Here is a 23410-nt window from a genome sequence, read left to right on the forward strand (position 1 = left end):
GAGGGTGTTACTTATGGGACATCAACAGCTGTGCTCTATCCACTGATGGATGGAGTTCTTCCCAAACTGTCCCCATTCCTCACCGCCTCGTTATGCAATAATCCATTGCTGCTGCACATGCACTAATTTCAACGCCGCTGTATCTATTGTGGATGTCCTCTTGTCAAAGTCCACTTTTCTTAACAGCAAATGTCTCCGACTTGCAGTTGTTCTATAATCCACGTGTTGCTCTTTTCAGTGTAAATCCAATCATGCACATCAGCACTCTTTTTTTGCACTTTCCATCTTGCATTCAATTTTGTCATAGTCGGATGTGTTTTCGATTTGTGTCACCCTAAACAGATATTTTAAATTATTTAGGAAACTTGTACATCGCTTGTTTTACTCACACAGTATTGGAGACTTCAAATATTTAACATTACAAAATATTTCTGCAGCGATAGTTTAAAAGTGGAGTCACGTAGGTAAAAAAAAATGAAAACTAAATTAAATCACGTTTCGGGCACAACACAAGCGTCCTTCAGGTGGGGACAACGTAGCGAAAGCACAACCACTTTATTTGATTTTTTTACCTATGTGATTTTACAGTCACGAAAGCTTCAAATCTAGAAAGAATGGATAGTTTAAAACTCCAACATTGTATTGGCCTAAGCCAGGGGTCGGCAACCTGCGGCTCCGGAGCCGCATGCGGCTCTTTTGAACCTTGACCGCGGCTCCGGGGCGGATGCTAGCGAGGGGAGGAGGCGCACTGTGACACCTGCTCTGGCGTTGCCGCTGCTGACAGGTCGCCGCTCCGCTCCACACTGCCCGCCCGGTGACAGGCAATAACGTTGCGGTTGCTTTGTCACATGTTTGGAAGAAGTAAAAACCTTCCTGGGCAGCAAAGAGCTCACCTTTGCTGAGCTGGAACAGCCAGAGTGGCTGGAAAAATTACATTTTATGGTAGACATGACAGCACATCTAAACACGCTAAATACAACCCTTCAGGGGAAAGGAGGCACAGCCCTGCACATGCTGGAGGAGGTTTTGGCATTCGAGCGCAAGTTGACAGTGTTTGTCAAAGATTTACAGAGAGGTACACTGTCTCACTTTCCCTCTTTGAGAGAGTTCAAACAAAGTCATGATACGATAAATTTGGAATATTTCAAGTCTGCAATCACCACAATGCAAAGTTCGTTTGGGAAACGATTCTGTGAGTTCAGAGAGGAAAAAACGACATTATCCTTCCCTGTCACTCCCCTGGCGATCGATCCATCCCTATTGAATATGACTGCATTTGCAGGTGTAAGTCAACCTGATCTTGAGATGGAACTGGCCGATATAGCCGACAAAGATATATGGGTGTCCAAGTTCAAATGCTTGACCGCTACTCTTGAGGATGTTGCCCGTCAGAAGGCCATTCTGGCTCAGAATCATAAATGGAGTGATATTGAAAACCTTCCCAAACAGGACAAACTTGTATTCGAAACATGGAATGCCATCCCCAACACTTATATAAACATGAAAAATTATGCATTTGGAGTCCTGTCGATCTTCAGCTCCACATATGTATGTGAGCAGGTCTTCTCCAACATGAACTATATTAAAAACAAACATCGATCACGCCTCACAGATGACAGCTTGCAAGCCTGTGTGAAAATGAAGGTGACGTCTTACAGCCCTGATGTGCAGACACTGTGCACTGAGGTTCAGGAGCAAAAATCCCATTAACCAGGTAATTTAGCTATTAATTTGCAAAAATATATTTTACATTGTTAAGTGAAAAAGTCCTTTTTTTATTCAGATTGACAGCTGACTGCACGATCCTGTATATAGCAATAAGGTAAGAAACAATATATGCAGTGTTATATTTGTTTTAATAGTTGCAATGGTTTTGCGGCTCCCAGTTTATTTTTTCCTTCGGAAACGGGTCCAAGTGGCTCTTTATGTCTTAAAGGTTGCAGACCCCTGGCCTAAGCCATGCATCGATGGCAACAACTTTTCGCAGTCATTGATGCCAGATAAACAGCTCAAGTGAAAGGAAACAAAGCTGCATTTCCACTAAATTAAAATCAGGCCATACATCTGACATCTGAATCAAGCCTCAATATTAATACAGTAATGCCTTTCATACAGGGAAAAGTTTGTGGATCTCACATCAAACTTTTGTTCAAGGTGCCTAGAAAATATCGCACTATGCAAAGGGTTAATTGAATTCATCTGTGCGAACCTTTTGAGTGTTATCCCCTATAGCTTGGCTTTTTCCACAAGGCTACTCTGGTTTTTCCCCACTGCATGCCACTCACACATAAAAGACGGAATGGGACAATCGTCGTAATGCTGGAGACCCGTGCTGAAATTGTAACAAAACAAAAAAGTGTCATCTTAAAACGCGCTGAAGAATATTAACTCTCATGTGGCAGTAACTTCTCGAATGTCTTTCGCCATCTAGTGTCGGTGTGCTGTACCGCCACCGTGGAAATGTCGATAAGTTGTTACTGCAATTCACACAGAGTGGAGCGAATCCACGGACGGGAGACGGTGAGTTTGGGGCAACATCACCTTTGAGACACAGCAGTCGCCAATTGACTATTCTTACATTGTGTAGATATTTAAAAAAACACGAAAGTTTAACGCTGAATCGTTGGTAAATTCGTGCCACCCCCCGACTAACCAACCAACATTGAACGTTCACCCAGCGGAGGCCGTCGTCAAAGCGATCGGTGGGGGCCTTAGAAGCTGAGGTTGTGAATGGATCTGTCGCTACACGTCAAAGTGAACGCATTTTATGAAGTGGACGGACTGTCCCCATGCGTACAACTTTAACCCCTTTATAACGTTATAATTGTACAAAAGGCCTCCTGCTGCTGCTGGTATCACGCTACCGCGAGTGAAGCCGTAGAAGCCCCCTCCCGGCTGAGACATTTACAGTAGCGCGTTGCGCTAATACAGCAAAGGCAACAGCGTCTTTTAAACTTTGTAATTCTTGTTAGAAACAAAACATAGACGTTAAGGCGTCGCTGGACGATAATGAGACGAGAGAGGGGGGGGTAGGGGTTGATTGTCTTTGTAAGTACGCATTGGGCACGGCGCTTTGTACGTTGAACCGGGAGGAAAGCAGAACGTGACATTTATTGTGAAATCTTTCATTTAAAAAGGAGGGGGGTGGATTACATAAAGCAAAGCATCAAAAAAAAACTAAATGATGAACGAAGCAAAGTGGCGACTACACCGAGCATTTTCTTGTTTCCTCTGATCGTAAAACAAATAGAGATGGTGGTGGTGGTTGTTGGTGAATGCCGCGGTGTCGTGGCTGATGATCTTTGCAGCTTTCAATTCCACGAGAGGGCAGCATCGAGTCGCTCACGGCGGCCTCCGCGTTTGTTTGGGAAGAGTAAATAACAATAAGTAATATTTAAAAATACTTTATTTTAAACACGCTTTAATGAAATGTACCATACTACCCCATTGGAACCTCATTTGCCAATAGCAAAATATGATAATTGTTTTTTTACCCTTTTATCTGGCAACAAAACTGATACCTTTTTTTTTTTACAAGAAGTCATGTTTGCATTGACCACAATACCTGCAGTCGGAATGCAAACAAAAACATAACTCTGGTCCAACACCATGTGAGACTAGGCTCTAAGGAAAGCTGTCTCGGGTGTGGACCAATCAACTTCAAGGACAGTGCATACAGAGTTATGTTTTTTGTTTGCATTATGACTGCAGGTATTGTGGTCTATGCAAACATGACTCCTCGTAAAAAAGGTGTCAGTTTTGCTGCCAGATAAAAGGGTAAAAAACCAATTATCATATGTACCATACTAGTAATGGTAGAACTCCACGACTCTAGGAAGTGGCCCCGAAGCTTGCCACAACTGTGGTGATTTACAGCCAACGTGAGTTGAACGTGGACAATTAGACCCAAGCCGAAACATAACATATAAAATGTACGTTTAAAATATATATATATTTTTTAAAATATAGTATTGTCATCAGTATGACATACGTATATGGGCCTTTTAAACACCCAATAAATGCAAATCCTATTCAGCACTTACCACTTTAATAACAATGCACTTTTGTTAGTTTCAAATGGCAGCTTATCAATCTAAAAATAAATTACATTTATATTTGTTGTCATAAAATATGCATATATGTACATGAAATACATTATATATAATTTATAGGAACCTGATGTTTTTAGCTAATATGATTGAGTACAGTGCATTTAAATTAATGAGATCCATAAAAATGTATCCTTTTCCAAAATGTTTATTTGCATCACATTTTACTTAAAATTTAACATTTTTATAGGAAGCCCATTGGTACTAATTCCCAAAATGCTAATAAATACACTTATGGGAGACCAAGCAATGATGTGCAGTGGTGCTGCACTGTGCACACCATTTAATCTGAAGTATTTTTTTATTTTTTGCAATGGTAGAGGCTGTGTGAGATTGCTGGTGCCGTGCCTGCCCCGCCACATGCTGGCTGTTCGAAGCCTTCTGAGTCTCGGCTTGTTGGTGGCTGGGCGGACCTCCACACACCCTCTCGCCATCAGACACTCGACGAGGTGCAATGAAATGACGTGACTTTAAAATGCTACAGTATTCGGTTGCTATTGTGATTTCCCAAGTTCACCAAGTGGCACTTAATTTAACACGTAGGCTTTCGCGACCAGTATTATTCATTCTCTTTGGGTCTTTCGGTAAAGTCACCTGAAGACGATTGCCTGTGTTGCGTTCGAAACGTCGTGATCTATTATTTTTCTATCTACGTGACTTTACCGAAACAATCAAAGACTATTATTAGGGATCGTGAAATATTTTACTGGTGCTTATTTTGGATTGTAAAAAAGTGTAGTGGAAAATGTTGTTGTGTGTGTGTATAAAATAAAAATATACTAAATATACTGCTGTTTTACTGCACAGCATTCACACAATTTAAATTTGGTGTGTTTGCTGTATTTTTACTGACAGCCTTTGTGGTTTGTTATTCTTATGTTTAAATTCAGGGTCCAGTTACCTGTATGCGTCAGACAGCACCTGTGGTGGACAGAACAAGCACGCAGCATGGCTGACGAGGGTACCATGCGTGAGACTCCAGACAAAACGATAAAGTATTTAGGGTGAGTTCAACCGAAAGGAAAGGATTTTTAATTGCAGTACTGTACAATTGAATTTATAACTTGCATTCCTCGTGTGACAACCCCACATTAATATCAGTGGTAGCACAGCTGTTTAACCATAACATTGCAATGTCGTAATTGTACTCATGCGTTATATGCCTGGCTACAAAGAATCAGCTGACATGAACAGTATAACAATGTTTCCTTTTTTTATTCCAAAGCGCATGACATCACTGTAGCACTGCTAATACATCACAATGTCACTTTGAAAATGAGGGTGAAAATAATTTTACGCCATCAAGTGAAGATCAAAGAATTCATGAAATGGCCCTACAGCTTGTTAAAAATTAATAACAATGCTGCACTTCATCAATATAACATTTTTGTTCAGGCTCACGGTGAAAAAATGCACTATAAATCTCAATTTATATTGACACTATTTTTTATTACGTGGTTTAAAACGCGTTTTTATATATTGCATTTTTTAGGCTTACTGGATATATCAACTGACATGAGAGGCTTGCTCAGAATCCATACTTAAAATATTTAAATTGTCATATACATTGTTAACATTAACTTTTACACAATAACCACATTTTGTTAGCGACAAAGTACTTACATTTTTGTCTTTAAACAATGATGGATATTATATACACAAAATAAATACATTTAGTATAGTTACCAAGAGGATTTTTCACAAAATATTAATGCACTGTATATTTTTTCTTAATAATTTTTGGAAATCAAATGATAGTTTCTCCTTCCATATTTTCTGCTCATTCATAACAACCTCTTTTAACTAAAATTCAAATGTACTGTTGCTACAGTCTTACAATGCAAACTGAAGTTCATCATAATTTTTTTATGAAAGTATGGGAGTGATTACCATATTTTAATAAGTCTGCTAAAAAAGGTTAAGCTTGTATTGCCTTGATTTAATTTGGAGTATAACTAATGCACATTAAAACTAAAATGTAGGATATGGTAATTGTACATTTCAGCGTGGTGACCATACGTATAGAGAATTCTACACGTTGTTATTATACAAATTGTACATATAATTGCTGCCACATGCAACAGTAGTTGGTTGTATCTTTGCAACAGTTACAAAATTGCAAGCTGTATATGGTAATTATTCATGCATACTTTTCTTTTAAAATAGGCCATTATGTTGGAGTCATATTTTATTTTAAATTATGTAGCCCTTAACATTACAGATGGCCATTATATATTTATGTTCTTATGCCTGTCCCAAGTTCATACGTTTCTTATTCTAAAAAAAATCCTCGGGTGGGCTTTAACAATCTGTTTCATCCAGTTCTTTGCTTTTGTAATTTATATAGATGTTTAAATATTAGTTATTTCTTACGTTTCTACATCTATTTTAATGTTTATAACTTGCAATAACCAGTATGGTAATGAAGTATAGTCAAGTAACTCCCATTACCTCCACAGCATGGGCCTTCACTCATACAGCAGTGGATTGCTCAGAAGGATTCATTTTGGTGTTTGTGAACATTTACTTAAATTTAGTGAAAACATAATGTTAGGATGTAGTTTATGATAGATGGTCTCATACCCATTAAATGTTTGACCAGGGCAAATCGCATTTCCCATCCATGTGTGAGAATTGTACTCTGTCATTGCTAAAATAATTGTTTCCAAACTATATTGCAGCAGCTGCACAAAAATAAATACTTCCAATAAAACATGTTGCCAGCAGTACAACTGCAAACACTTACCTTGTAAATTGCACCACAAGGCAGCCCAAGTTTTGTCCAGAGAGCTGAATAAAGGTTTCCCAATGGAGAAGGTTAGGTTGTTTTTCTAAAGCAAAACTTAGAACACCTCATATTATGCCTGGGGCACGACGTTTATTTCTGTATGTTTTGTTTCTGTAACAAGTTCGTGGCCCATATACCATGTACAATTTTATGAGTTTTCTAAAATAGCTGAGGATATACAGCATTTAATGTGTCTGTCAAACATGTAAGGCCCTGGCATACATTAAATCAAATGATTAAAAAAACTGCATTTAAAGTCTTGAAGCCACTATATTGCCAAGCTGTTTTAAAGGAGACTTGTTTCCTGTCTCTTGTTTGCTTTAGTGCCGTCTTTTGTGTCTGCCAGTCATGCACTACTACTTCGGCCTAAATTATCTGTCCAGAGATTGGTAAAACAGGTATTTGTTTAAAATTTAGTTGGCCTGAAGGGGTCTCTCAATGAGTACACAATCCAAGCAATGGAGGATGTCAGGATGGTGCTTTTTATAACCATTTATTGGAGGCCTTCCTTTCTTTGCCAGAAATCCATCGGCAGGCACAGGTCCAGTGGTTGCCTTTTTGGATTTTCAGGGGGCTGGAGAGGACTCTTTATGTCAATGCTATAGTGAGGAGGATGGGAGCCAGTGTCATTCCACCACCCAGTGTAACACATTATTTGGTGATTCAGCAGTGGCTCTGGTGCACAAGTATAAACACCAGAAACTCAACATATTCGTCAATCACACTGCCTTGAAGAGCCATTGCCCAAAATATCACCTATGGTATATTTTGTTCTCTTAGTTTTTTTTGGTAAAGTCACGTAGGTAAAAATAAATAATAAAAATAATAGAAATAATAATAGATACATCACTGATACAGTAAATCTCGCTGTGACGGTCCCACCTGATGACGGAGACTTGTGTTGCCTCCGAAACGTCGTGATTTATAATTTGATTTCTATTATTATTTCTATTATTTTTATTATTGATTTTTACCTACGTGACTTTACCGAAAAAACCTAAGAGTATGAATCCTTGCAGTCACGAAAGCTTCAAATCTAGAAGTATATTTTGTTATTTTAAAGCAGTGTTATTGATGAATGTGTAGGGTATTTTGTTGTCGAGTATAATACTGTTTTTTCAATAACACAGATACAACCAGGCCAATTTGTAGACTGATTAGTCTTTTATAATATTAGTCCTTTTCATTGTAACACTGTTTATAAGGATGTGATGCGTTTTATGTTTCAGTCTCCATCGTGAACACTCTTGATGATGGGTTTTATTTTGTATATTGATGTGTGCAATTCAAATGCATGTAAACATGAATTCAATTAGTATTAATACAATTTATGTTGTACTATTATTGTAAATATTGGCAGTGAAGTTGCTGTTTCTGTGGCTATCAATGTAACCCAGTTCAACTAAAATTATGAGAATATATTGTCTTCGGTTTGAGGAACCTTCCAATTTTCTCTAAAAATTATTTCAAATTTTGCTTACATATTTCAGAATATTTTCAATGTTACTGTGAGGAAATTGAAATACTGTATGACCACAGGTAGGCAGGACATCGGATAACTGTCAAGCAAAAACATTTTCTCTCCGCCTGATGAAGACCGCTTGTGTTGCGATCGAAACGTCTTGGGTTTTTTATGATTATTATTTTTTCATTATCTGTTATTTTTATTTTATTTTCTATCTACGTGACTTTACTGAAAGAACCAAGAATATCAACAAATACCTGTTGCCTTGGTAAATGCATAGACTATGTTCAAGCAAATTGATTTTTTTTTTACCTCTGACAAGGTCTGATATGTGTGAGAAGATTGCTCCTAATGGATGTTTCCCAGGTGACGGGTCAGTGTAGCTTGTAAAGGATAGCATTTTTGCTGGGCACTTTACTCCAGCAGCTAATAAGCTGCGGCTCGTGGCTTGAACTGAACGAGTCCTAATTAAAGTGGAACGAACAATGGGGCCCTTGGCTGCAACCTTTTAGATCACAAGTGGGATGTCGTCTAATTGTTATGTTTTGCATGCCATAATTTTATCTTGGATGGTACCATATGACTTACAATGTTAGCAGGTGCGCTTCATTTTTAAGCATTAAAATTGTGCACTCGATTATCAGTTGAAATTTTCCACGAAACATTCATTCATGTTTTTCTACGAATTCATAAAACATATAGGCTGCTCCGTGTGTATTTTGAGGTGCCGAGGTAATCCACGCGTTGGTTAATGCTACAAAATTGGCTGTATATTGTACACTGATATTTATGAGAGGTGTGAGAGTGTGCACAGGTGTTGTTGGGTTCTTTTGGTTTTGCTTCTTGCTGCGTCAGACTAGCCAGATAATCATTCGCCAGATATAGCCAGCATCTCTCTGAGAGATAGTCTTACTTGAGCATCTTCGTCGGCTGATAGGAGACATACACCTTGCACCAGCATGAAACAGTTTTTGTCCAAGTTTTCTCATAACACAGAGGATGAAATGGCTCCTGAGGTGACGTATATCAGGTAAGGAAATAACTAATGACGTTTACGTAAAATATTAACCATGACGGTTTCCCAAAAATAAATGTCCTTTTTAATAAAGATAGATTTGATCGTAAAAGATTGTGTAATGAAATATAACAAATGAGGAGAGTGTGTATTTTATTACATAAAGTCGTGCTAATACAGTTTGAGCTTTTTCATAACTACTGATGGGTTGTGTATGAAATAAAAATACTACTTTAAATACAAAAGATTGCGTTACCCTTCCTGAAAAGGATATATCATTTTTATATTGTGAGTAAGTTGTCATAAACAGTATAGAACATTATTTGAAAAGAGCAATGGCTTCCTTGTTCACAAATAAAGCTTATTGTATATTTCGCGATTTCTGTATGTCAGTGACTGATGAAACAACCTTTGAAGATAACACACCTGGAGCTTTGTGTTCTTTCATGTATGTCTCTTGTGGATAACTATTGATAGTTCTCTTTTGTAAAAATTATCTCTTATTGGGCCTCTTAGAATTCAATACAAATGGGTTCAGTAATCAGAAATGATCATGAATGTTGTATGAATTGTACAATTTTAAATATGGTAGTTTAAATCTTCATCCCCTTTGTTAATCCACTGCTAGATGAACACCTCTCCACAACTTTCAGTGTTTTGATATTCAATGTCTTGGTGGAATGCTTTAGAATTTTTGTTGCATTCAAGGGTATATAATTAGAAGTGCACAGAGCAGCACCTTTTACTGTTTGGCTGAATATTGAAGACCTAATGAGGTATTTCCCCAATTACCAAAGCATCCATAATGTGCCCGATTTTGTCAGTTTTCAGAAGCTAAGCAGGTTATTACCTGGAAGAATAGCCACAATACACAAGCAGGTTGTCATAAGGCTTGCAGGGTTAGGTAGGAGGCAACAGGGGGCAGATTATTTTTTGTTATACTAGACTTCTATGCTCCACCATCTATGCTGCCTGCCTTTACCAACCTACACTGACCCAGTACGGTGAGGTATGGTCAAATAAGCCTCACAACCTATACAGTATAGAAAGGCCTTAACATTCAAGTACAGTTACACCTCTGTATACCTATTACCCTCTAATCATATCCATGCCTCCAAATCGATCCATGCAAAATCGTATTATTCGCATGACAGTTATTCCCATTCGAGCCTATTCTCGGATAAGAACCATGACATTAAATTTCAAGCCTCTGCATGGATAAAGGTCACCCACAAGTGGTCTCTTAGAAGTGCTAAATTCAGCATTTTGTTCGTGAGGCAAGTAGAGTGACCCAGAAATGGTGGCAATTTCATCCTATTCATGTTTAACTTCGATTACCCGCTCGGATAAAAATGAGTGATTTGTGCGGAAAAAAACACCGAAAATAGCATCATCTCCAAATGCCCCCCACATCAAATCGGAAAAGATGATTTGCCCTGTAGTAGGAATGTATTAACAATATACATACCGTAGTTTGTGTTCAGCGAATGGTATTGCCAGCTGTCGTTTTATGCTTGTTCAGTCTGTGTAAGTCGTCTTCCCGCTCCAAATGAGTCATTCTCTAAATATGTAGCCCAGCATTATTACAAGACACTCCTAAGTCTCTTTAAAGTGTGCTTACACTTTGATTATGAAAAACATTTAGATATTCCATTTGTACTTAAATCTCGAATATAAATTTTCCATTTCAATGATTTCAATAGATGTAGTTATATAATTTTTAGGCATAAAATGTAATGTTTGAATATATAGCAAAATCTTTTGAGAATAACTTTTAAAAAGTGGCACAGTTTTGGGGTGGAACAGTGGCTCATTGCTGGGCACACTGCGCTATTACCAACCAGAGTTCAATTCCCAACCGCACCTGACTTCAGTGGTGACTGATATATGAACCAATCCTGCCTCCTCCCTTCACCAACTCGCATTGACCATAATGGTGAAGTATGGATAAATAACCCCGATGACCATGGCATCGGGAGGGCTTTATCCAGCAGTAGATTGACAAATTGCTTTACATAAAATAAACAATGTTATACTTCGTTTAAAGTGCCATTACAAAGGGTACACTTCAAATGTTTCACTTGTTGTGCATGTTTTACTGATTTAAGAATTTGTTTCTGCATGTCCATTTTTATCCCCATGATTAGCCAAGAGGAGGCCCAAGCCATTGATCAAGAGCTCTTCAACGAGTATCGCTTCAGCGTCGACCAGCTCATGGAGCTTGCCGGTCTCAGCTGTGCCACTGCCATCGCCAAGGTCAATCATAGTTAATATTTCCTTTGTCCATGACCACCCGGACATCGTATCAAGTGGCCATGCTGCTAATTCTGTTTGCAATGCTTTTAATGGCTTTTCTCCAGTGGTTGACTTTCAAATAAGCAATAAGGGACTTGTAAACCGAGAGGCAGCCATCCAATTCTGTACTGACCTTGAGTATTGAGGAGGTAATTGTCTGTCTGACTTTCCATTTTTCAATGATTAATACATTACATTTGTTTGAATTAAGTGTTTGTAGTTTTTCATTTTAGACTTTGTTAGCCAAATTAGACCATACTTTACCAGACTGGTTGTTTGACCATACTTTACCAGGCTGGTTAGTACAGGTTGGTGCAGGGGGTTCTGGGACCGGTTCAGATATCCCTTGCAATTGGTGCGAGCCATGGCCAGGAATCGAACTTAGGTTTCCGGGTTCGTATGGCAGTGCGCAAGACCACTGCTCCAACACTCCACCCCACTGGTTTTATTGTAAAATGATATTCAACAATGCCATGCTTGATTGAAATAGATGTAGCTAAATGTGCTTTGTCTTTGGTGTGTGCGTGAATACATGTGCGTAAATCTGTGCGTGTTTGCGGATGTAATGGGAGGCATGTGCCATATTTAGTACGTCAGTCCAATCGGGCTATGGTTCTAGCTGATAGTCTAGTAGTCCATTAACAGATTAGTGGTTAGGTGTTTGTGGCAAATGTGACGTAGTTAAACTTTTGCCAAATACTTTGCAGACAATAGTATCTGCAGGCTACAAACAGATGTGAAAAAAAAATGTGATGGCTGCGTAAGAAGGCAATAGCGCATTTGCAGATGTTCTCACTTGGCTATTCTCTAATAACCAGTCTGACGCAATTGTAAATTAGAGAAAGAGGAAAATTATTGGATGTTGACCGTCTCTTATGTGCTGCATTACAAGGAAATATTTTTGTGATGAAACCAACACCATATTAGGATTTATTTGAAAATCAGAAACATCATTGTTTACTGAGAGTCTTTCAGTATTCTTTATAGGTTTAAAAAATATATATTATTTGTGTATATGGTCAGGGTTTATGAATTGTGTTCATGCACATTATGACACTATAGCTCAATAGAAAATCACTTCCAGTTTTGTTCACATATATAGCGAGTATTCAGGTAAAGCTCTGCATCCTATGAATGCACACACATCTAAAGTTCCTCATCGTATTTACTAAAAGCTGAAACAAATGCCTGCATTACATTGTATGTGTAAGATAGACTAATTGTAGTGTTTATTTGCTTATTTAAAATAATTATATTAAATTCACAATTGTATAACAGCCTACATCTAAAACAAACCAGGAACGGCCGGTAATGTATTTGTGTGTTGAATGTTTTTCTCGTTTCTAGCTTTATGTTTCAGTGTATAATGTGTTGTTGTCATCCTCAATATACCTTGAGGGATGGTTTAACTGTTGTGAGAATCTATTCAGAATATCAGAAACGTACTCACACCTATTGATTGAATACTGTGTGTTATAACAATCACTAACATCAATGCACGTTTCTTTACTTGTCTCTGTTTTACATGTACTACTCACCCAACACCACTCACCAGACACCACTTGTCAGACACTCATCTTTATCTGACACATACCACTCACATGACACTCACCTATCACTCACAATTGTGTATATATATACTCACCTGATAACCACCTAACACTTGGCAGACACCACTTAATTGACACTCACCAGACACTGGCATTCACCAGGTACTCACCACTTTCCACTCACCATGCATCACATACTCGGTGATGACGACTGACACCAGGGAGCTTAAAATTAATCATTCACATTTCCCACTTCATGTAAGGAGCCATCAAGTAATTTCCCTCCCTTCACTCCCCCTCTTTATTTAAACTAAGACATGTCTCTTGAAAAAAGCTTAACAATCGTTTCGTAACGATTTTCATACCTCGTAATTCAACAAATGGTTACAATTTTGGGTAGTAATTTGTTTTAAAAAATCTAGATGTGTTTTTAAACATTGTGGTGCATTTTAGCACTAATGGTTGTTAGGGTCACATATTTCTGTCATTACATGCTTCATATATGAATTTGAACACAGCGGTTTTCACGCACACAATTGAATATGTATATCGTAAACATAAATAAATGTTATCCGCTGAATTGCTGGATCATTACACATATACCGGTCATAGTGAGTTCGATCTATTTAAATGTCTTCAAACCTTTTTGGCAGCTCCTCTTGTGTATGTGTAAACATTCATCTACGGAGACCGGACGCATCGTGGTTAGTGCACTACTGGAAGAACTCGGTGACTCAAGTTCGATTGACGACTAATAACTGGAGAATATTTGAAACAGTCCTGGGCCTCCCCTAGGTCAACTCACCCTTTAATGGGTACCTGGTGTGGTGCTTACACATCAGCACTGGGGAGACAAAGGCGGCCGGGCATGGTGTTAGCCATCGGCCCAATCGTGCCGCTCACAGCACTAGCTGTTAAAGGCTATACTATACAGGGGATCTTTGTTTTTGTTATACATAACACATACATATCAGTGACTGCAGAAAGTTTCTAAACATTATGGCATGTAGGGTTCTAGTTAAAGGTTCTGCAGGCCATTTTAATGGCTTATCTGGGTGTTCTCTGTGAGTGACATTCAGGCAGCTGCACTTTCGCCGATAAAAACAAGAACAGAGGGTTTTTTATGTGATGACGGTGAACTTGAGGTTAAGGTTGGGGGGGTGCACACATGGGGAAGTGTGGTATCTTCATGTGCTTTGTCACGGCTCCTTTTCTCTTTGGCTAAAAACATTCTTCAAGTGTGCAACCTGTGACAAAATGTTACTCTTTTATTCATTGAGTACAGAACAGAGTGCTGCGGGAATGAATAACTGTGGACGTGTTTCCTTTCTGGAATCCGTTACAATGACATTGAGTTTCCTTTTGAAAGTGATGGTTATGTTTTTTACATATGACTCTTTGACATCATTTGTCAATATGTCTGATCATTAAATTATGTGAATGTATATATTTATAAATATGCTAATTGTCCACAGTAATATTTCATGGTATTTTCAGATTAATTTCTCAGGATAAACCCATGTTTCCGTAGAACGTGTGTTTTTTTTGGACTTCACCGAATGATGGCACAAGCATGTGTTTTCCCTAAGCGCTGTATGTCTCCATCCTTCATGCACATGACTACACATCTGTCTAAGTTTTGTCGACGCATCGTGAAAAAAACAGAACATGCACGTCTTTCATTTTGTTTTTGTTCCCTCTAGTTTGTGAAACTTGTTTGTGCTGCGTATGATTTTAAACAAAAACACCCTTTGCTTGTTTACATTTAATTCATATAGTCTTTATATAGAAAATGTATATTCTAATTTAGTTGCAGCTATAATTGTGTTTAAAAAAACTTTCATGGTGGTGAAAGATTTAGTGTTATTTGTTTTGGAAACAGAAACGAAGTAATTGGGGAAAACTATGTCCTTTGTACTCTACATGTGATATTGCAATACATGCTCGTATGAAGGTTGTCACAAGGTGGGAAAAGTCAACTATTATGGAAAGAAAGTTTTCAATGGAAAAATATTTATCCACTCATTGTCTAAGGATGGTATATCCCCAATGGGTCCGTAAGACTGTCAATACCACACATTTATTGAAAAAAATATGAAAAAACACTTTAAACTTACATTCATGAGGCTGCCAAATAGATGGTTCGGAGGTCAGAGTGCTATCCAGCACTGCTGAGATCCTGGGTTTGAATCTTCTGGGAAGCCACCCGTCATTAAACCTGGTTCTCAAGTGTATTTAGTTGATGGTCTAATTCCAGTGAAAAAAATGACTGCACAAAACACCTAAATCGTTTTTTACTTAGTTTGGATCAATTCCAACTGAGATTAAGCATTTGGCTGTAATGTGATAATCTCCTCTCATAACGTGTGGGAAAGTGTTCCCCTTACCATATAAATAAAATAAATTTAAAGCCACTTGAAGGATGTTTTGGGAGATATCCTTGAAAAGTTTGCTTCCGCAACCATTTTCTCAAGTACTGGGTGTGCTGCTTTGCAATATTTATGAACGGACTCTCCATCTCATGACATGATGTCAATGAACAATTGGAATCATTTACAGGGGAAAATATAAAGCAAATACATCTAATCTAATTTATAGGGCACCTTCATTCATAGCTTGCAAAATAATGACAGATTGGAATGATGTATTTGACAGGGGCGTACATTGATTGAGGCATGAGTGACAGCGATAGAGGGTACTTAGGGATCACGAAAGGGTAAGGGAGGGATGGGAAGGAGTGGAGTGGTGAGGGGAGGAAAGAGGAAGAGAATGGGCAATAGAGAAAAGGTGAGGCTTTAAGAGAGAAATGGAAGAAGGAGGGGGCCTGCTACAAGGGAAGTGTATTCCAGTGTGGAGTGGTGCAAGGAAGGAAAAGGACTGAAAACAGGATTTGGCACAGGGAATATGAGGGACGGAGGAAGAGACAGTGAATATTGGGAACGAAGAGGATGAGAGGGGACATGGAAGGAGATGAGAGAGGCACGGAGAGGTACGTAGATGATAAGTTCGTCATCTGGCCACATGGCCTACCAGCTCTGGACCAATTTTTCAACCACATAAATTCCATACACGCAGCCATCAAATTCACCATGGAGGTGAAAAAGGATGGCAAGTTACCATTCTTGGATATTTTAATCGAAAAGAGACCAGATGGCTCAATGGGACACTGTCTACAGGAAAGCCACCCATACGGATGCCTACCTAAAACCTGACTCCCACCACCATCCACCCCAGAAGAATTCCCTCATCAAAACTCCACACCATAGAGCTCGATGTATTTCTGACCATCATCACCTAGCCAGTGAACTGGAGCACGTACACCAAGCCCTCAAGAAGAATGGATATTCAGACTACACAATCCATAAAGCTATCACCCCAACCGTTGGGAAAGAACCATCTGAGGACCCAATCAAAACCATCACCTTGCCATATATAGCGGGAGTCACCAAAAAGATTTCCAAAATCATGAGCAAACACAAGATCCAGGTACGAGTCAAAACAGCACATAAAATTTGTGATTGGATCCCATCTGTGAAGGATGTGATCCCCGACATGCAATACCCCAGTGTCTACAAACTAAGCGGTGTCTGCGGCAGCAGTTACATTGGGGAAACTAAGCGACATATCTCGGACCGGGTTCGTGAACATAAGGCAGATGTGGTGATGCTCCTTTCCGAGCTCTCTCTAGCTTACATTTACAAGCAAATTTCTTACATTGACATGCTAATCTCTCACAATACAATGGCCACCTCCACAGCTTCGTTTGTCAAGATTTCTCTGAGCTTACATTTACATGCAAATTTCATCTCTAGCCCCGCCCACTGACCCTTGGGCTACACCCATCTCAAACCTTTATAACTCTCTGCCTTAGCAGCGCTCCCACCATATATTCTCAGCAGCTCTCCCGCTATATTTTTCACCTGATGACGATTGCTTGTGTTGCGATCGAAACGTCGTGATATTGTTATTATTTTTATTATTTGTTCTATCTACGTGGCTTTAGAATATGTATAAGATATATCAGAACACTACAAATTTCGAATCTTAGCTGCATTTGAAATAAATTTTATAAAAAAAATTCATGGTATGCAGGAAACATATACAAGTTTGGTAATAATTGGTATATTTGATTATGGGTGGATTTGGACCTGAACCTTCATTTGATTCAGATTGGTCACGTGCATTATCGAGCCGGAAATCTCCAGTGCACTACAAATTGCTATAATTTTGGGCCAGTGTTGAGTCTTAATTAATTGATCATTATTAACTATCAACAGTATTTCTGCTTTTAATTAAAATAATTTTTTAACCTCTTTAGCGGTTATTGTTCTTCATTTGCTTCAGTTTTTCTTCAGAATCGCTTGGCCCTTATGTTCCTTCCTATTTAATAATTGTGCACTTTTTATCAATAGGGTTCATGCAGCCAGTGTGTAAGACTGCTGTTGAAAGCACAAAGAAACAACGTGTTTATCTCAACTCCATACTGCTGTATTTCTCTTGGTAACAGCTACGAACTAGTTTTACATGCGTCAGATACATGACACTGTGATACGTTGTCATATTATGTTCCCGGCACAGTGACGTCATTATGCAGATGTGAGTGGTGACGTCAACACCCAGCACCAGGCAGGCATCCAGCAAGCCAGAGACACTTCTTTTCTAATGAACAGGCGACCCCCGCACCTGCGACCTCATTGGTCCTGAACGACGGTCACGAGTGGAGCCGTTGTAAGCCGAACCCTCGTTTCTCATAGGTGCAAGGTTATAAATTGGGGTTCCGTTCCTGGAAACCCAAAATATACTATTAAAATACCAAAATTGACCACGAAAATAAATGAAGATAATCCTAACAAATATTTATTGCAACTTCACGTAACTTTTGCAAACATTTGTTAAGTAAAAATAAAAACATTTGAAAATGCTTAAGTACGTTTCTGCATGTGCATCGCATTACCTCTTCTCAAGACATCGCAAAAGGCGACATTTTTTCAAAAGTTGAAGAAAGTTTACAAAAAAGTAAAGAGCGTTGCGAAAGAGATGCGTTCGCTCTAGGCGCAGCTGCAGACTGTCGGGATATACTCTACATATGCATACGGCGGAAGAGCAAAGCAGCGCCATCAGGCGACTCGGCTTCGTTAGCAGTCGTTAGGCTGTTGTAGATAAGAGTTTTGGTCGTTACTGTGGGGGTCTTATTATTAGAAAGGTCGTACAAGCGGGGGGGTCGCAAGTAGAGCCGTCGTAATTCAGGGGTCACCTGTAGTATGATTACATTGATTTCTGTAGTCTACACTCAAGTTCATAGCTGTTTGCCATTGCATACGCATTTAATGTGAATGGTATAGTACGTACGTCAGAAATTAAACCTTACATTATGATCTTTTATTTTAACCAATGTACATTTTTGTCAGTTATCGAATATAAAACCCCCCAAAATGAGTGTAAAGACTGCAATTAAAATATATTTGCAATATTAATGCTATTTTGGAACATACTGCTGCATGATTTTGTTTCTCTCCAATTTTTTTATATATTTTTCTTATTGTTTAACATTGTTGTCCTATAATGGTTACTGCATACAGGCATACCCTCTGGAAACCTTGCCAGCCAAGAAACATACACTGCTCATCATCTGTGGTCCAGGAAATAATGGTGGAGATGGGCTGGTATGTGCCCGACATCTCAAGCTCTTTGTAAGTATTGTTTTTATTTTATGCGAAATGCAATGTTTGATATCATATTCTTTGGTTCTTTCAGTAAAGTCACGTAGATAGAAAAATAATTAAAATAAAGTTAATAAAAAATATTAAAATAATGCAGTAGCCTGGTTCTTAATCGGAGTGAGTGTATTGGCAGTCTATAATGTAGACTAGCCTGGTTATTAAGTTTGGTGAGTGTACTGGCAGTCTATAATGTAGACTGTAGCAATGGTTATTAAGCTGGTATCAGCTGAACAAAGTTTAGCACAATGATCCATTCTAGGAATTTCAGGACAGTCCACATGAGATGTAACATGTAATGTGCTTTGCATCCAATTATATTCATCATCCAATTGCAGTATTTGTATAGGCTGAACATTTGTTCCCAAAAGAGCTACTTTTGGTGGAAGTTAAAACAAAATGCAGGTGTTTGCAGCAGTTGGTTTTTGGGTTAGGCCGCGTAATGATTGGGCCAACTTTGTGTCGATAAGATTCTCCATTACCTGGTATAGGCAAGCAAATTAAAATGCCTCGTATACATGAATTTAATGCACCAATTATTATGGATTAATGTAAATTCCATGTGACAGTTTTCTTTAGAAAAACGTCAAGTATGAATCACTTGATTAAATTGTATATATTTAGCAAAGTACTGGGATAAAATACCAGAGTAAAACATGAAAGACATTCCTCGTGTATACAGTTATTTGTCATTGTCGTCATACTTTGAATTATCTCCAGTATGAGCAACAATTGTAATTTACAACACTCAAAAGAGACGGACTCATCAGAAACCTACTTTACCATGCAAAAGTGTAGCTTAACGTTCAAAATATTAAGTGTATTAATATCGTAATGGTGAATACATGTTGCGTATTCCCATATGCTGCATGCTCAAGATGTTAGAAAAATACATCCATTGTATTTTTGGAAATTGGGATATGGAGTGCACAAGGGGGTAGTCAAAAGTTTAGAAAATTAAACATATGAAGTATAACTTTAGTTTTCCATTCAGCGTTTTGACATCACCAAGAAATGTGAAAAATGTCTGTATACTCTTCCCTTAGTTTAGATGGCTTGGACAAATGGATGGAAGCCATACAGAGTAGTAGCAGGAAAGACAACACCAAGCAGCTGCTGTTTATTTTGGTGATCCTTCACGCAATCTGCAGCATGTTGTTTCGATGTTTCTTTCGGCACCTAAGTGACTTGTCTTCTAAAAACTATGATCTAAGATTTTTAAAAGGAAAAACACAAGAACCTTGCATTGGGATCATATTTTTTTTGTTTTAACATCCATCGATGAGGAGTTATAAATGGGTGCACTGCAGGATACCCTAGAACACTGCACATGCTGCAGAGTAATTGGCGTATGTGTGGCTGCGTTGCCAAAGTCTAGAAGTCATTTATAGAGGCCCGCTTCAAAACCAGACGTTGCTGGCACTTATCGAGCATATCAGATCTCTTTGTTAGTCGTCTTATAAATAAAAAAAACATGGCCTTGAACTGCACTGGTGCAACAATTATCCTGGGAGTAGAGCCACACTTGACTTTATTTCAAGGCAAAAAATAAAATGTGGAAAAAGATTGCTGTTAATCGTACATTTTGTATATTAAAAAAAACACAAGCAAGGTTTTGTTTGTTTTAAATGACAGCATATGAGAATTGTTTCATATCATAAGCCCTGTTTTTCAAAGAATGCATATGTGTTACTCTGTGTCAGGGATATGAACCAACAATTTTCTATCCTAAACGTCCCAACAAGCCTCTCTTCCAAGCTTTAACAACACAATGCGAGCGGATGGACATCCCATTTCTCTCATACCTGCCAACACAGGTGGGGTGTTTCACATGAATACACCAGAAAGCTTCCCCACATTGCGCTGGGCTAAAGAACACATGCATGGCTTTACTCTTGCACACTTCAGTCATCGCTGTTGTCATTTTAATGAATGTTTACACCAATAGACATGCCAGCTGAAATATGTCATCACACTAATAAGCACACTTGTAAGTGCTTTGTGAGCCTAGTTAGGTCTTCCACATGATCATGGACAAGTGTGACACATTTAACATGCATAGAGACTCGATCCCCAAGGATTAGTTTGAATGGCTTGGTCAGCACGTGACAAATGACATCGTGCTACACATCAAAAAACACGCTTGTGGAGGCTGTGATCGAACTTATTCTTTTGCAGGTGCAGCTGCTGAATGATGCCTACAGCTTGGTGGTGGATGCTATTTTTGGGTTCAGTTTCTCTGGGGAGGTACGCGAACCATTTGGGACCATTCTGACCACGCTCAAGCAGGTCAACATGCCCATTATCAGCATTGACGTGCCTTCAGGTACCATTGCTTTTCAAGGTTGTCTCACTAATCTAATATAAACACGTGTTTGAGTATCTTAAAAACGCCCGTGACTGTATGTATGTTAAACGTCTTTCGCACCATACATTGCCAACTGTGCTAATCAGAGGTGCGGGAAAGGACGACAAACTAAACACAAAAATTAGTTCTAAAGACATTAGTTTTTAATCTAAATTAAAACATTTATAGCTCCAGTGGCTTCCTAATATTTGAAGGAAGAACATTCCAGACGGCCACAGAAGCGCATCTGAAAGTGCGCGATGCGGTGACCGTCTTTGTTCGATGTCCAGCCAAAAGCCGAATGAATCTGCTCTCGTGATAAATGTTATTCTTTAGTTGTGGACATGGATGTGGCGTTTTCCTTCAATGTGGCCACCCTTTAAATAACAAGAGTTTTGTATTTTACTTAAATAGAATTCGTATTCGACATTCCATAAACATTCAGGCTGCCAAATGAAAACTTGCCCCAGTCCTTCTGCAATGTAATCTGTCTGCTTTGTTTTATCTTTCATGCTGAAGGCTGGGACGTGGAGGCTGGTAATCCGGACGGAATTCAACCGCAGATGCTCATCTCGCTGACGGCACCCAAGCGAGCCGCACTACATTTCCGTGGGAAATACCACTTCTTGGGCGGCCGCTTTGTCCCGCCCGATTTGGCTAGGAAGTACAACCTCACTCTCCCCGAATACCCTGGCACTAGCTGTGTCCTCTCTCTTCTCTAGTCATTGCTGGTAGCAGTATATAACAAACAAAAAAACTTTCAGGTTTATTTCAAGGTCACGAAATAAGGATTCGAATTAAATGCATCGTGACATGAAAGATTATCAAGCCATCGAGGCTAGGATTTATTTGTATGCGTGTTGAACTTCTTTTTCACAGTACTAGCCAACCAATTATTATTGACATTGTTAATGCAAGATGTGTGTCAGGTTCCGTTCGTTTGTGTTATCAGCATTTTGCAATGCGCTTTAAATCCGAGTAATTATGTTTGATATTTCGACAGCAGTATGGCTAAATCTGCTAGGGTTTCCAAGGGTCTACAGACTGTAAATGCAGCACTGCTCTTCATTCGAGATGTTTCATTGCTATGGAGTATTTTATTTTGCAACTGCTTTTTGGTAGTTATATGTTTTGAATTGTGAAGATTAATCTATCATGGATTGAATGGTCTTTAATTGTGGTATTTTGAATTGTAAAATAAATATGTAAGACATCAGTGTTGACGTTTTTGAGGCATTCCTTTCATAACACTATGCAGTCGTGTTCATTTTTTCATTTTTAAATCTTAATTGAGTTACTTTCTTAATCCTCTTCATTAATATAAGTGGAATGTTAGTTTATTCTTTGGTTACAGATGAAACAGTGACAATCCAGTCAACGTAATGCTCATGTATTAAAGCTATCCATATTCTATAGAACTTTCATGAATTCATTTCAGTAGTTTTCATTACACAGTATTAGGTTTGATTGTAATATTCAATTAACGTATGACCTTTTTTAGATAGAGCAATTAACACTTATGTCACCTATTTGAATAATATCTTAGGAAATGTTTGCCTTTTTTTATGTTGGCAAGCATTGACAATGCTATTGTTTTTTTCTACTAGCATATTTAATATTTGGTTTATCATAAGCCTATTGTCATGTTTTTTTCTGAAGTTTAAGTCACCAATACGGGAATGCACGCAATTTCAACAACGAACACCACGGGTTAATTTTAATTTTGCCGCGTGTCGCCAAACGTGTCGCCAAACGTGTCGTGCTTTAACCTTAGCGGCTTGTTACGGAATGTAACTTAAGCGCAAGCCTCCAGCCCAATCTGCTGCTTGTATCTGCAGCGGTGCATACTTTTGGATGGCGATAAAGAGTCTCGCCCGTATCCTGCGCATCTGCTGAACAGCTTTAAAAAGTGGATGGATTTAGAAGTCCTGGCTTGGGTGCAACAGCCAACGGCAGGTGTGTGGTGCAATAGGGGCCCCTTGCCATGGCACCGTGGGGGGTTTCCCCTGAAGACAACAAGCCATGTTTTCATCCTGTAGGATTTCAGTTGCTTTAAGCCCTTATAACCGAATAACACTTGTGTATTTCCACAAAATGCATTGTTTTGAAAAGAACACCACTTTT

The 23410-nt window shown here is 38.7% G+C and overlaps 1 protein-coding gene across 1 annotated transcript; it reads left to right on the top strand.

The window, feature by feature from the left end:
• The first annotated feature begins 2415 nt into the window (after positions 1 to 2415).
• NAXE (NAD(P)HX epimerase) lies at positions 2416 to 22502 on the top strand. The gene is made up of 8 exons (XM_078623931.1): positions 2416 to 2520; positions 4430 to 4558; positions 5000 to 5113; positions 11525 to 11633; positions 18802 to 18912; positions 20643 to 20756; positions 21118 to 21265; positions 21806 to 22502. Exons 2-8 carry the CDS (start codon positions 4470 to 4472, stop codon positions 22006 to 22008), a joined length of 888 nt encoding a protein of 295 aa, XP_078480057.1. The 5' UTR covers positions 2416 to 2520; positions 4430 to 4469; the 3' UTR covers positions 22009 to 22502.
• The last annotated feature ends 908 nt before the right edge of the window (positions 22503 to 23410 follow it).

The sequence above is a fragment of the Lampetra planeri genome, chromosome 3 (genome assembly GCF_965212315.1).
Source record: "Lampetra planeri chromosome 3, kcLamPlan1.2.h2, whole genome shotgun sequence".
NCBI classification, from domain to species: domain Eukaryota; kingdom Metazoa; phylum Chordata; class Hyperoartia; order Petromyzontiformes; family Petromyzontidae; genus Lampetra; species Lampetra planeri.

Coding starts and splice junctions, on each gene's coding strand:
- NAXE (XM_078623931.1), top strand. CDS start 4,470: ATGCTGGCTGTTCGAAGCCTTCTGAGTCTCGGCTTGTTGGTGGCTGGG. Junction 11,634..18,801: donor GTGCCACTGCCATCGCCAAG/GTCAATCATAGT, acceptor TACTGCATACAG/GCATACCCTCTGGAAACCTT. Junction 18,913..20,642: donor CCCGACATCTCAAGCTCTTT/GTAAGTATTGTT, acceptor ACTCTGTGTCAG/GGATATGAACCAACAATTTT.